At 26.9% G+C, this 14,378-nt stretch overlaps 1 protein-coding gene across 3 annotated transcripts in view; it reads right to left on the reverse strand.

Moving 5' to 3' along the window:
* Positions 1–14,378, reverse strand: part of Tg (Transglutaminase) — a 90,641-nt gene that overhangs the window by 36,880 nt on the left and 39,383 nt on the right. For all 3 annotated transcript variants that reach the window (XM_087161419.1, XM_087161418.1, XM_043053214.3), the window contains one exon: positions 8,989–9,360. In XM_087161419.1, the coding sequence (XP_087017545.1) occupies positions 8,989–9,139 (151 nt within the window). In that variant the 5' untranslated portion in view covers positions 9,140–9,360. The remainder of the gene's footprint in view (positions 1–8,988; positions 9,361–14,378) is intronic.

Raw genomic sequence — 14,378 nt, forward strand, 5'->3', positions numbered from 1 at the left:
CGAACAATGAGACGTAATATGATGTGATAAATATGAATGGAATTCCTTTTCGGATTAATGGCAACTTCGAGAAAATTTTGAAATTCTTACTAAATGTATATTTATCATAGTTTACTTTCATAAATTAGTAATTTCCTAGTGTAGTTTTATTTCATCAATACAAATGAATTACCACATTTAAAGACATGAATAAATGAATGTTGATAAGAAATTTGAGTCGAAATAGTCAAATTTATAACTGAAACCTACAAAAACCATAGTAACCTTAAAAGCTTTAGTTAAAAAACTTTTTGAAAACTTAATATCAGTATAAGACAAAAGCCACAAATTGAATAGATTGGATAAATATACTTAGACTCAACGCAACATCAAAATTTGAAAAACTTTAAAACTTATTTATTTACATATCATCATTAATACTCATCTGAATGTGATTTTTAATTATTAAATGTCATTATTTTTGTGCCAAATAAAAGATGTTTTTCAAAATGTAATATTCATAATATTTAAAAATTGAAAGATCGTATTTTTCTTTCTTGAATAATATAAACATAGAAAATAATTTCGTAACCCTAAATATGTTTAAACTCGACTTTTTGTAGCATTTTTATCGTTCTAAAAACTTATTACTGTTTTTTTCCTCTCAATTATCTAAAAAAATTTACTTTTCTATATATTCAACATTTTCTTATTAAATGTTCTTTTCGATTTGAATTGAGTCTTATGTTTCAAATTATTTATAAAATAATATATAATAATATAAAATAATCTATAATAGTTATAAGCAGTTATATGTCATAATCTGCCAGAATATCATTATATTATGTATCATTATGTATCATTATATTATTATAATTATTATAGAATAAGAAGCTACATGAAAGCCATTTTCAACGTCTGTAATAAAGTATTTTTTGGACAAGTAAAATATTCAATAAGAAAAATTTTAAAAATGAGAGTCAAAAAATTCTTTTTTTTTAATTCAACTTTGACGAATTTAAATTAAATAAATATTTAAAAAACTCTTTATGCAAATAGCTTAATATTATAGCTACAGCTCTAAAATTTTTCAATCAAGTAAATTGATTTATTAGCAACCAAAAAAAATTTAAAAATAAAAAATATTCGTGAAAAACCTTAGAATATCTCTTGAAACTGGGATTTTTAATACACTTGGAAGAAGGATTTAATACATTCTTTATCTTGGATTAAATGTTGAAAATATTAATGTAAATACTCAATTTTATGAAAGCAAGTTACAAAAAGAACAGTTATTTTGTTAAAACATTATCAGAAAAAGATTTCTCAGCATTTCGTGCACACATCAAAATTTGGCTTTTAAATAAAAGCGTGCTTGTATAAAATAAAAATTATCATTTACTTGTCACCACGGAATATAGAATGATTTATTTTAATCGCATCATTTAAATAAACCTATCTTCGAGACAATAAAAATTTTGTCAAAGAAGAGTAAACAGAAACGCAAGAATAAGTGATGCTTGCCAGATACGAAAGAAAAACAGTTTTTTAAAACTGAGCATATACCAAAAGCGTTGTTATATGAATTCCTAACTACGTCTAAAAGCCATGTGGCGAGTAAAAATATGCGGATGGAATTTTTACGTCTTCTGCGCGTGGGATCGCTTTTTTTAAGTAAAAAAATATGCTTCGGTCTTACGAGATTCCATAATTGGTTTGCCCAAAGGCGTATAAAACTTAGAACAACAGATTTTGAATTTAGATTATTTAAAAATCGCTTTTATTTGTAAAAGAAATATTTGTATCAAAGCTTTTTAAAAAGTATTATAATGTATCAAAGAAATATATACAATGTGTTAAAAGTATAAATACCATATATGAAAACTATGATTTCAAACTTATTCGTAGAACTGGTATTGAAATATAGTACACGGAGAAATAAAAACAATAGAATAAAGGAGAATAAAGAATTGGTATTGAAATATAGTACACGGAGAAATAAAAACAATAGAATAAAGGAGAATAAAGAATAGGTATTGAAATGCAGTACATGGAGAAATAAAAACAGTAGAATAAAGGAGAATAAGGAATTGGTATTGAAATATAGTACACGGAGAAATAAAAGCAATAGAATAAAGGATAATGAAGAATTGGTATTGAAATATAGTACAAGGAGAAATAAAAACAATAGAATAAAGGAGAATAAAGAATTGGTATTGAAATATAGTACACGGAGAAATAAAAGTAATAGAATAAAGGAGAATAAAGAATTGGTATTGAAATATAGTACACGGAGAAATAAAGACAATAGAATAAAGAAGAATAAAGAATTGGTATGGAAATATAGTACACGGAGAAATAAAAACTATAGAATAAAGGAAAATAAAGAACTGGTATTGAAATATAGTACACGGAGAAATAAAAACAATAGAATAAAGGAGAATAAAGAATTGGTATTGAAATATAGTACACGGAGAAAGAAAAACAATAGAATAAAGGAGAATAAAGAATTGGTATTGAAATATAATACAAGGAGAAAGAAAAACAATAGAATAAAGGAAAATAAAGAATTGGTATTGAAATATAATACACGAAGAAAGAAAAACTCTGGCAAAATTACCGTACTGTGTGATAAGGACATTTCTGGTAGAAACATCATTAAATTGATAGTTTTTCCGTTAGGTATAACGGAAATTCTGGTTTTCGAAATTATAGTTCTTACTACCACATATTTAGTTACAAATACGAAATGAAAAGCAACTTTAACCGAATAAATGGTTTTTATGACATGCACTAAAGAATCCTGCTGAAATTTTAAAAAGTTTCCTTATTTACTAAATTTAACACATTATAAAGCCATATTTTATTGTTAGTTTTACCAAAATCATTACCAAAGCACTTCGGTAATAAATACCAAGCTTTTTGGTGTTCCCCTAGAGTCAGGAACGCGATAAATTTTATTATACTCTAATAGTTCTCTCTGTGTATGACTATTTTTTAATTAACTCATGCTTATAAAAATAATACCATTAATTATTTAAATGAAAAAAACTCAAAAATCAGAAAAATGTTCTATAGGTCTATTTTTGTCTTTTTTTAATTCAACTTAAATTTAAATACCTAAGCATTATTACCTATGATCCATCTGGTTCGACAATTCGCGATCGCAACGAACTATAGGGGGCGTTGTTGTATGAGACGCATACCTGCGATTTCTATATGAACCGTCATTCAGTTACTCTGGAGACGTCGTTAATGTAGCGTGTAGCATTGCAACGTTCCGTCTTTAATGTGGCTTATTAAATTTAAAAAAGAAAAATGTTTGATATCCTTTCTTATACAACCGAAAACAAAATGGTATCTCTTTTTATTAGAGAAGGAACATCCAAAACACATCGGAAAAATATTTGTACATTAACAGAAAAAAATATGTATATTCTTATAATAGTTAAAACCTAATGCCCGAGAAATAGTATTACTAAATTTAATGATATAACATGAAAGGCCCATTTAAACTTTACATTCTATAGTTTTAAGAATCATATTAGTTCAAAAATTAAAATGAACAAAAAGTATACATAAGCCTCATAATTTTGTATAAGCCTCATAATTTTATGAAATTTAATTTTGTAAACAACGTTTTTTGACAACAATTTTTATCAAAAAATTTCAAGTTTCAATAAAAATCATTATTTAGAAACTAAGAAACGTAAAATAAAGAATGCTGACGAAACAAAAACAAAAAAAAAAAAAACAATTCTTTTTTGTCGCCATTTTTTGTGCTACGAATATTCGTCTTTGGGATTTGCCAAAAACAAAACAAGATGCAATTTTATTTTTTCAGGAGGGAAATATTTTACCGAAAAAACGAAAATTTACCAATTCCCACAACATAAACTTTATCTTGGTAAACGTACGTTTTGGAAATGTTATTTCATTTGGAATCTTATTCATCAGAGTTCATATGGCGATATGATTGTTTTGAATCTATGCTAAACTCTATATCGGCTCATTTTCCACCGAAATCCGATTAACTATTTTGATTTTAAATAAAGTGTTTTATTTTATGAGTTGTCGCAAAAATTTTAAGTGTAGATTGGCGGCACTTAAAAACCGACAAATCTGTAGCGGCGGTGGCGTTAATACGTAAGTATCGAATTTTTATTCCATACTTTTCTGAATCATATTATTTCAAACATTGGAATATACAAGAAGTATACATTTAATTTTTCAAAAGTATTTTGAGAACAATTTTTATCAAAAAATTATAAACTAAAAAACGGAAAATAAAGAATTCTTAGGATAAAAAAAACGATTTTAAGAATTCTTAACATTGAAATAAAAACTTTCATATTGTTTATTTTTTTATTATTCTTATAGTTCTTAATCAGACGTAAAAAACCATTCTGTAGAGAACCATCATCAAATGAAAAAAAAATATTTACAAGCAAATTTTTTATTGTAAAAATCATTGCACTTACCTGATTTATGATTCCCGGAGAATTCCAAAATGATAAGTTCCTTGTTTGAAAACTTTATTCTCAAATAATAGATACATAGTTTATACCTTCATTACTTTTAGATAACATACTACACAGCAAAATTTTATAATTGATATGAATTTGAATATGTAGCTAAAAACAGAATAGCTGAATTCTAGTTGAACTTATTCTTTCAAAATTAAAAAAAACTTACCAAGAAAACGATTTAAATTAATTAAGAATCAGCACAAATGGCACTATTTCAAGTAATTGGATAATTTTTTATTGTTGTTCTCCGAATTATATGGATACAGAAATATATACTATTCTATAACGAAGAAGAATATGCTATAACTATTACAATTCTGTATGTTCTGAATTCATATTTATTCACTGGAATGACGAAAGCAATGTTGACTTCACTTTAATTCGCAATGAATTGAAGACAGAAGAAATGCATTTTACCTTAATACACACATCTGTAACAGTATCCGAAATCGGAAGTCATCAGTTGCAAGTTTGTTGATAATAGAAATTAAAAATTATTGAGGAATTTTTCTTCAAATGTTTGGCGTGTTCTGTTCCTGAAAGATTTACTAATATTCTGGAGATTTTTTTCAAGTTCTTCGGCCTTTTCTTTAGGGAAATTTTGTTTCTTATTTGCTGCTAAAAAATGGCGTCTGATTCAGTCAATGACTTTGATGGAACTAAATGAAAACGTGATAAATTAATGTCCGATATTTACAGGCTCCCGCTAGACGGCGTACTCGAGCGTTGCGATCGCGAATAGAAAAATACTGATGCATAAAAAATAAAAAAATAACGTTTTCCCTAAAACAGTTTTCAGGTTTTGAAAATAATTAAATGTGTCGTAGTTTATAACATCCTTCATATTCCCAATCAGATTCTTGTTTATATATATATATATAGTCTCGTTATGTTAACTATTCAAATAAACGGGGGCTGAAATGAGTATTTTATTCAGATTAGATGCAGTTTACATGGGTAGGAGGCATGAATAATGATTATGATACACGATAGGTTTTGCTTCTCGCTCGCATATTTGTTTTGGTAATAAGACTCTTCCCGGACTTATATACTCAATTAACTAGTTAGAACCAGCAGACAAACTTGAAGCGATACTCGTTATTTTACGTTACGAAAAAAAAAATTATTATGTTGAAAGGTCGTTTACCTTTTTTACATTCTAAAACATTACGTATGATGATAATGATTCTAACCTTATAAAGTTTAGTTAGTTTTTATCTATACATAGAAAAACCTTATCTAGTATAAAAGTGATTCCTCTCTCGAAACTATAGTTTTTTAATGCCATTTTTAGTCTATTCTTGTCAAAACCTCATCTTGTACAAGAGTGGCTTAATTTTCCAAACTATAGTTTTTTAATGCCATTTTTAGTCTATTCTTGTCAAAATATAAAAGTTTCAAATCGTTATGAATAACAGGAATCGCTTAAATGTTGCGGCAAATTTCTAGAAGACTTAAGACACATTATTAGGATTAAAATTGCTTGGGAACCAATTGTTTGATTATATGTACTGTATGTTCCATATTGTCCACCCTAAATAAATGTTTTTAAAATCCTTATTAAAAATAAATTCCAAAAGTCTATACATGAGGAGTTACACATCATCGGAATTAAAATTGTATAGGAATCCATGCCCGGAAATGTCGTCATACTCCTTTAGGGGCTCTTTCACTACTATAAACTGTTTCTTCACATGCTTCTGAACAGGTAGAAATAGGGAAACGTCCCTTGTTGCGCACAACGTCGTTACGGGCATGGATTCCTAAGCGGTTTTAATCATGATGATGCGTAACCCTTCATCAGTAAACTTTTGGAATTTGTTTTTATAAGGATTTCAAAAATATATATTTAGGGTGGTAAATACGGTACATATAATGCAACAATTGGATAAATGCAATCGACGTCATGACGAATAAATCGTGGCATTTGTCAATTCAGAAGCTAATCAGGTTTGATACGCTAGCGTGAAATCGCTTACAGGTTTCTTATCAAATCTGATTTAAATTACATGGTTGTGCCTAATTAAGTATTTTTCTTCTCGGGTTGCAAGCACCCAGTTATTGCCAAACTTAATCAGTTTTAAGATAGTCTATTGCAGTAAGTTGGATTACTTGCTTTATTCTAATTAAACCAATGAAAAAATTAAAAGAAATAAAACAAGCTTGCTCAATTTTAAACTTTTTATAAAGTATCTGAAATCACTTTGATTGCATTCTTACGTTTTGTAAAATTATCATGAAATCACAGGATATTAGACAGAAGAATGTATGAGATATTATCGTCAGTCGTGTTACCAATCTACACGAAGTTACCTTTCCTTCAATGTCAAATTATTTGGGTCACTTTAAAGATTAATGATGATACAAAATAATTTTGGATAGTTGGCGCCATTGTGGGAAACTTTTCGAAAGGAATTTTACCCTTTCAGCAATGGTTCAAAGTTATTTTGTCTTCTCTTTCTTTCTTTCTTTTTTCAAGCAATTTAAAAGAAAATAAACCATTTTATTAAATGATAAGATCTAAAGGGAGAAAAACTAGGCAAAAAGAAATATAATTTTAACAAGCCTTTTCTTATTGTTTTTGTACACAAAAATAATTCATCAATACGTAATTGATTTCTTGATAAAATATTGGAAAAAGTAATTGCTATAGTTATTACCTAAACTATATTTGTTTTGCTTTTTCTAAAAAGAGATAAATAAATGACAGTACAAGATACAAAAAGGACTTCATGGAGTATTTTTCAGAGAATTTTGAATCTATGTTACTCCCGTTCATATCTTGAGCAAATAGTGTTTCATATTTTTCAGCAAAAAACAATGTGTAGTTATGATTCATTCATTATATATTATGATTGATTCGTTTATTCACTCATTATAATATATATATAGTATTATTATTATTATTATATTAATATGCAAATAAATAAAAACGCTAAAAACTCACTATTTTAGTTAAGTTGTTGGTTTAACTTTGAATACTTACATGTTACTCAATATTTTAATACATTTTCTCAACTCTTAGGCAGTATTTTTACTAATAACGTTAAAATACTGAATTTTTTTTTTTTTAAAAAAAACAATACTTTAAGACGGTTGCTCATAGGTATCGTAATCCTTTCATTGGAAGGAAGTGAGTTTGGCATTTGATAAGGATATCATCGTTATTTTTTTCAATTACTCACTAATTTTTGTTATTTTTACTATACAAACAAGTTTTAATTTGTGGAACATACACATTACTTTTCGAAGTAAATGATGTGAAAAAATAATCATTCTAGATTTAACAACAAAATAAGGAAAATTTCAATGTGTTAAAAAAATTTTAACGCACGTCTGTCCAGGGAAGCTCTATAAGTGAAAATTTTTCAGAGATTCGTACTATTTGTTTCCATAGAAAAGCCCCCTTTTGCCACTTTCGAGATAGACAAAATTACCAACAAAAGGAGAGTAGAGACGATGTCATTAGAAAGAGAAGATTTAGTAAATGATATCACATAATACCAAAGTGAGGATAGAATTACCAAAACAGTTGTTAATTTAAGGGGGTCGACGATTCAGTTCCCAAAAAATGGCGTTTGATAGCGAACAAATAGTTAGGGGCCAAAATATATGCAATATAGTAATAAAGATATGATTTGGGAGAAGGTATTTCAGTCAGCGAATAATATCATTTATTATTGCTAAGCTGTGAAGCGATCCATAATTACCAGTTTTTGAAAATGATATCATTATACAGAAGATGTTTAATGAGTGAATAATATTCTCTGTTATAGCTAAGTAAGGAAAGGATCGAAAATTATAAAAATTTTGTATAATGATATAAGTAAACAGAAAGTATTAGTGTAATTAGTGTATAATATCCTTTGTTATTATAAGCATAAATAGAGGTCAGAATTTACCCAAATTATTGATAAAGATATTATTCAAAGCACGGTTTAATCAGTAAGTGTCGTCCTTTGTTAAGGTAAATATGAGAGTATTATTTCAATTATCAAATGATTGTTAATGATATCATTAAGAAGAAGAATAATATCCTTTGTTATCATAAACAGGGATAGTGGTCCAAAATTTCTCCAAATTATTGAAAAAGCTATTATTAAGGACATAGTTTGATCTGTAAATGTCATCCTTTGTTAACATAAATGCGTGAAGGGTATCTCAATTATCAAGTAATTGTTAATGATATTATTAAAGAAGGAGGATAACATCTGTTGTTATCATAAACACAGATAGTGGTCCAAATTTATCCAAATTATTAAGAAAATAGTTTGATCAGTCAATGTCATTCTTTGTTAAGGTATGTGAAGGGTATCTCAATTATCAAATAATTGTTAATGATATCATTAAAAAGGAGGCGTTCTGGTCGCTGTTCGATTCATTTGGAAGGAATAGAGGGGACAGAATTAACTAAACAATGATGAAAACGATACTTATGAACAACCCAAAACTAAAAAATGGTATTAACATATTTTCTTACTGCCACTGTCCACGCTAGGTGGGCGAGGTAATTCTCCAGGCACCTCAGGCTTAGCCGGCTTTCTTGTCGGCGTAAGGGGTAGACCTTGAGTCTTTCCATCCTGGGCATGGGGCGTAAATTGGGCGCGGAAACACGAATAGCACTTGCCCATCTTCACCCCGTTCTTTCAGCTGCAGGGTGGTATAAGATTGGGCAAAGAAGAACAAAAAAATAGAATAATCTTTTCCAATAAACGATAGGCAAGGACCTGTGCTTAGCTGTCTGGTTATAGCTTGCCGAACCAGTCCTACAAGTGGCCAGATATTCTCACAACCTTTACGATCTCGCTGATCCCAAGAAGATGGTACACAATCACTTCTTCTTCTTCTTCAACTGAAAGAGAAAGTGTAGGATTGTTAGGACTAGGCCAAGGACGCGACTTTTTTAAGAGCTTATGGGAGGAGGAAAAACATGAAATTATAATACTGGGTTAGTTGGTGGTAAATATACAGAACAAAACATTTCGGTTTAGGTGCAATATAAATTTGCCCACTCTTGTTCTAAATGGCTTCTTTAAATGAGCTTTCTATTAAACTAATTCGATAATCAATTCACGAGTGAAATATTTTTTACATAAGTGAAAGCTTAGTTTACTTGGCTTTAATTAAATATTGACATTGAATGAACTTTTCAGTTAGGTTAGATTTTTACTTCCAAGCAACAGTATGATAAGTTTTCGTTCGTAAGTGTTTTAAGTTTTAATAATAGAAACATTCACTCAAATAAGATAACGGGTGATACAAATAAACAGCAAAAAAAAATTTGATTTTGGAGAGAGAGATATTTATTCACTCTCTTGTTGAAATAATCTTTTTCTAAACCGAATTATATAATTGACTTACGGTATTTAATACATGAGTAAGAATTTCTGCGTTTCAAATATTGATTTAGAGTGCGTTTATTACATTGATTTAGGTTAGATTTTTACTTCCGAGCAACAGTATGATAAGTTTTCGTTCGTAAGTGTTTTAAGTTTTAATAATAGAAACATTAACTCAAATAAGATAGCGGGTGATACAAATAAACAGCAAAAAAAAATTTGATTTTGGAGAGAGAGATATTTATTCACTCTCTTGCTGAAATAATCTTTTTCTAAACCGAATTATATAATTGACTTACGGTATTTAATACATGAGTAAGAATTTCTGCGTTTCAAATATTGATTTAGAGTGCGTTTATTACATTGATTTAGGTTAGATTTTTACTTCCGAGCAACAGTATGATAAGTTTTCGTTCGTAAGTGTTTTAAGTTTTAATAATAGAAACATTAACTCAAATAAGATAGCGGGTGATACAAATAAACAGCAAAAAGAAAATTGATTTTGGAGAGAGAGATATTTATTCACTCTCTTGTTGAAATAATCTTTTTCTAAACCGAATTATATAATTGATTTACGGTATTTAATACATGAGTAAGAATTTCTGCGTTTCAAATATTGATTTAGAGTGCGTTTATTCCATTGATTTAGATTTCTGCTAAGTTAAAATACAAGAAAAACAAACAAAACCGTAAAAAAAATATAAATTATTTCAAAAACCTTTTTTCTAACTTTATTTTTTATTAACGGTGCTTCAATTGTCAAAGGTTACAATTTTAAGAATACCTTTAGTGTTGTACATAATTTTAGTAATTTAAATTGCAATACCTAAGTCATAATTTTAGTGTGTGCGTAGACAGCGATTTATAATTTTAAAAATGTTTTTAATGTTTATGAAAATTACATAAGGTTCTGGGAAAAGCTCTGATCCACAAAGGGCTGTCATGCCAAAGGAAGAGAAAGATTAAGCTTTTAAACTTTATGGAGATTAATTAATTATTGAAATGTAGAAAAACTTATATTTGTATATTAACTTAAACTTGATTACGTAGATGTAAAAATGCTTTTAAATCCTAAAATAATAAGTAAGAAAATATTTATTTTAATAAAATAATTATATTAAAATACAAAAGGAAGCGATTGCATAAATATACAGACTTTTTAAATATATATTTAATAAATTTGTCCATTAAAGAATTTCTCTTCAAAATAAACTCTTCTTAAAAAAATCAAATTAAATTATCATATAACAAAACTCGAGATGTTTAATAACATGAGAAATTGAATTAGTGAAATTTAAGGTTAATATTTTATAAGAAAAAAAGATAAAGCTTAAGAATATATCACATTGCAAAAATCAAACACAAAAGCGTGAGTATAATATTTATCTAGTCTTATTATTGATACAGAGGGTAAAAGAACTACAGCATAAAAATAACTCTTGCATCTTCGCTAAATTGTGACTTGGGGAACTAGGCAGACGAAAAAAAAAAACGAAACATAACATTCTCTAAAATAAACACACTTATAAATAATGTAAAAAAATGGAATACTAACATCCATTATAGTAAGTAGCTTTTATTTCATTGTAATGTTTCATATGAACAATATAGTTTATGAATGAACAGGCATTCTATTTTATAGCTAAGTCTTGTTTTCAAGAAATTTTTCAAAGGCAGGTGTGTAATAACAGAAAACATCTGTCAGAAAGGATCAAGTGTCACCTTCTAGACAGTGTTTGATGACACATGCGTTTGGTTTGTGTAGGTTGCAAAGAGTTTGCAATTCCTAATGATTCATGCGATAGGAATCATATAAAATTATAAGATATTAGAAGCTCAATTTTCAGCTCTTCGAAAAATGCTTCGATACAATAAACCTTTATACCAGATTAAATATTATGAATCATATAGCAGGAATCATATTAACTTACATAAATATGCAATAATAAAAGCCCAATTTTAATTAGTTTTTTATGGTGTATCAGTGAAAAATCTAGTGCTAAATGAACAGTATACAATAAACAGCCAAACGAAGATATTTGTGCTATAATCTCCTGTACAATTCCATACTCTTCCTGTACAATTGTTTATTGTTTACTCTCCTACATTTGTACTAAATAAATTATTAGAAAACTAAATATGTCAATTTGCCACTAAATTTTTAAGTAGTTAAAAGCATTTTAAAAATTTCTTTAAAAAAAACTTATTATGTTGATTGGAATTGTCATTATTTTGTTTAGAGTAATTGAAGAAGCATACACATGATAATAAATGTTCAAAGTAAATAACATATTTAGAACGATATGGATACTATTAAATCAATAAATATTAAAATACATTTGAAATCTAAAATCTGAATTAAGTACTAAAACTATAAATACATTATTTTTTATTAATATGAATTCAGAAAATACAAAGTTGAGAAGCAAAAGTTAAAAATAAAGTATGCAATAACTAAAAAACAGCGTTAAAAAAATGTTTCACATTTGTGGTTTTCTTGCTGATATTCTTGTATACTGAGAGATGTTCCTAAAATTCTATTCCTAGGTGAACTACTTAAATTTCAGAGAAGACAATGATTTATTTTTAAGAGCGATTTTTAACTCAGTGTTTCCGCTTAAATCTTACACTTAGTTACATTGCCTCCATTTCTTAGAAAATGCTTTGTCAGTTTTTTAATTTTAATAATATTTTTTTTTTCTTTACACTTATTTTCTTACTTCTTTTGTTTCGTAAGAAAGTATAGTTATTCTTTTAGTTAAGTTCGATATTATCTTTTAAATTTAATTTGATTTAGACTTAATTTAAATGTTTTATTTCATCCCTCAATACTCATGCTTTGCAAAGCATCATGCAGCTTTCAAAACTATTTTGAACTGGAAAATAACCCAAAAAAATCCCAGTTTTCCCTTTAGTTTGATAACAAATTGAGTCGGAGAATTAATAAAAATTTGAGGGGGAAATTGAAAATGTTAAACCACTATTAAAGTTTCACAACAATGTAAGAATCCTAAAAAAATGTTATCTTACAATAATATTTACTGAAATATATGGTGAATACTACTGACTAATTAATTGAAACTTAAACAAAGTTAACTGTTTTCATATAGACATTAAGAAAAATCATACAATTTTATGGTATACTATTATAGGAAATAGTTGTTAAAAATAATAAGAATTAACATAATTAATGGCAAATTCGTGACTAAAAATTATTTACTACCATCTATTTTCAGTACATTTCTGAAACCGAGTAACTAAAGTTTATTATGCTTAATTTAGTAGCTTATTTTACATTTTAATCAGTATTCCTAGTAAACGATTATTTAATATTTTCTTTTCAATTTAATTTGATGGCATATTTTAAGTTTAATTAATTTCTTTTTACTTAAATTATTTTAAATGCTTTTGTCAATTAGATACATTCTTTTTTACATTTATTGATTACACTAAGTATTTGAACCACATAAGTGATATTAAATAAACTTATATTTTTTTTAACTTACTTAGATACTTAAGTATGATAATGCAGAGAACTATTTTTAAGTTTTATTTCGTCTGTAATACATCTGTTTAAAACATTGAATCACTGACATGAAATTTGAAACATATTACTTTAGAATAAACAATCGTCAGTTTAAAACGTTTTGCAAGATATATTTACTCTTGAAATCTTTTTCGAAACTTAATTGATTCCCTTTTTTAAATTTTATTTCAATCGATTAATTTTACAGTCAAGAGTTCAAGGAAATTGGTTTAAACAGGCTAATAAAATACGCATTAGAGGAATTTTAATCAATAATATGGTGTACAACAACCAATAAATTCAACTAATAAATAAAATTTTTAATAAAACTATAGTCTGGAACCCATAGAGGCTCTAATAAGAATTATCCTTTTGAAACAATTATTTTACTTTATTTTTGCAACAATAAAATAAATTATTCAAAAATTAAATTTTGAAAGTTTAAAATATATGCATTTCCAATTAAAATGAACGATAAACAAACAAAAAAATACTTATTGAATTACTTTAAATAAAATAATATTTCTAATATTTTCGAATCGGAAAATTGTTAATAAGAATTACAAATGGCAAAACTGTATCTAAATAATAATGAGTACAAAAAAAACTCTGAAGAGAAATTAACAATTTTTTTATAATGAATTTCTGTAAGGAATAATTTTTAAAACTAAATATCTAATTTGTAATTAATAAATAAAACTTATGGCAAGTTGTTGTATTATTCATAAACATAAGTATAAGTAGACGTTATTAATTGTCGTACTATTTTATATTGCTTTTTCCTTACAAATATTTACAGATAAACTTAATAGAATAGATAATAAAAATTATGTTTAATAACTTATCAATCGATGTTCTTAAACACCATCATATGAATAAATATGAATTCTTTTTATAGAATTTTATCCTAACCAAAAAAAAAAACGAGAAGAAATATTACGAGACATAGTTTAAGAAACGCTTAAATTTATTCTACATTTTTAATAAGCACTTCTTTTTGTTAAA

This window comes from Parasteatoda tepidariorum, chromosome 4 (genome assembly GCF_982258835.1).
Source record: "Parasteatoda tepidariorum strain Cologne lab strain chromosome 4, Ptep-v5.0, whole genome shotgun sequence".
Lineage (NCBI taxonomy): Eukaryota > Metazoa > Arthropoda > Arachnida > Araneae > Theridiidae > Parasteatoda > Parasteatoda tepidariorum.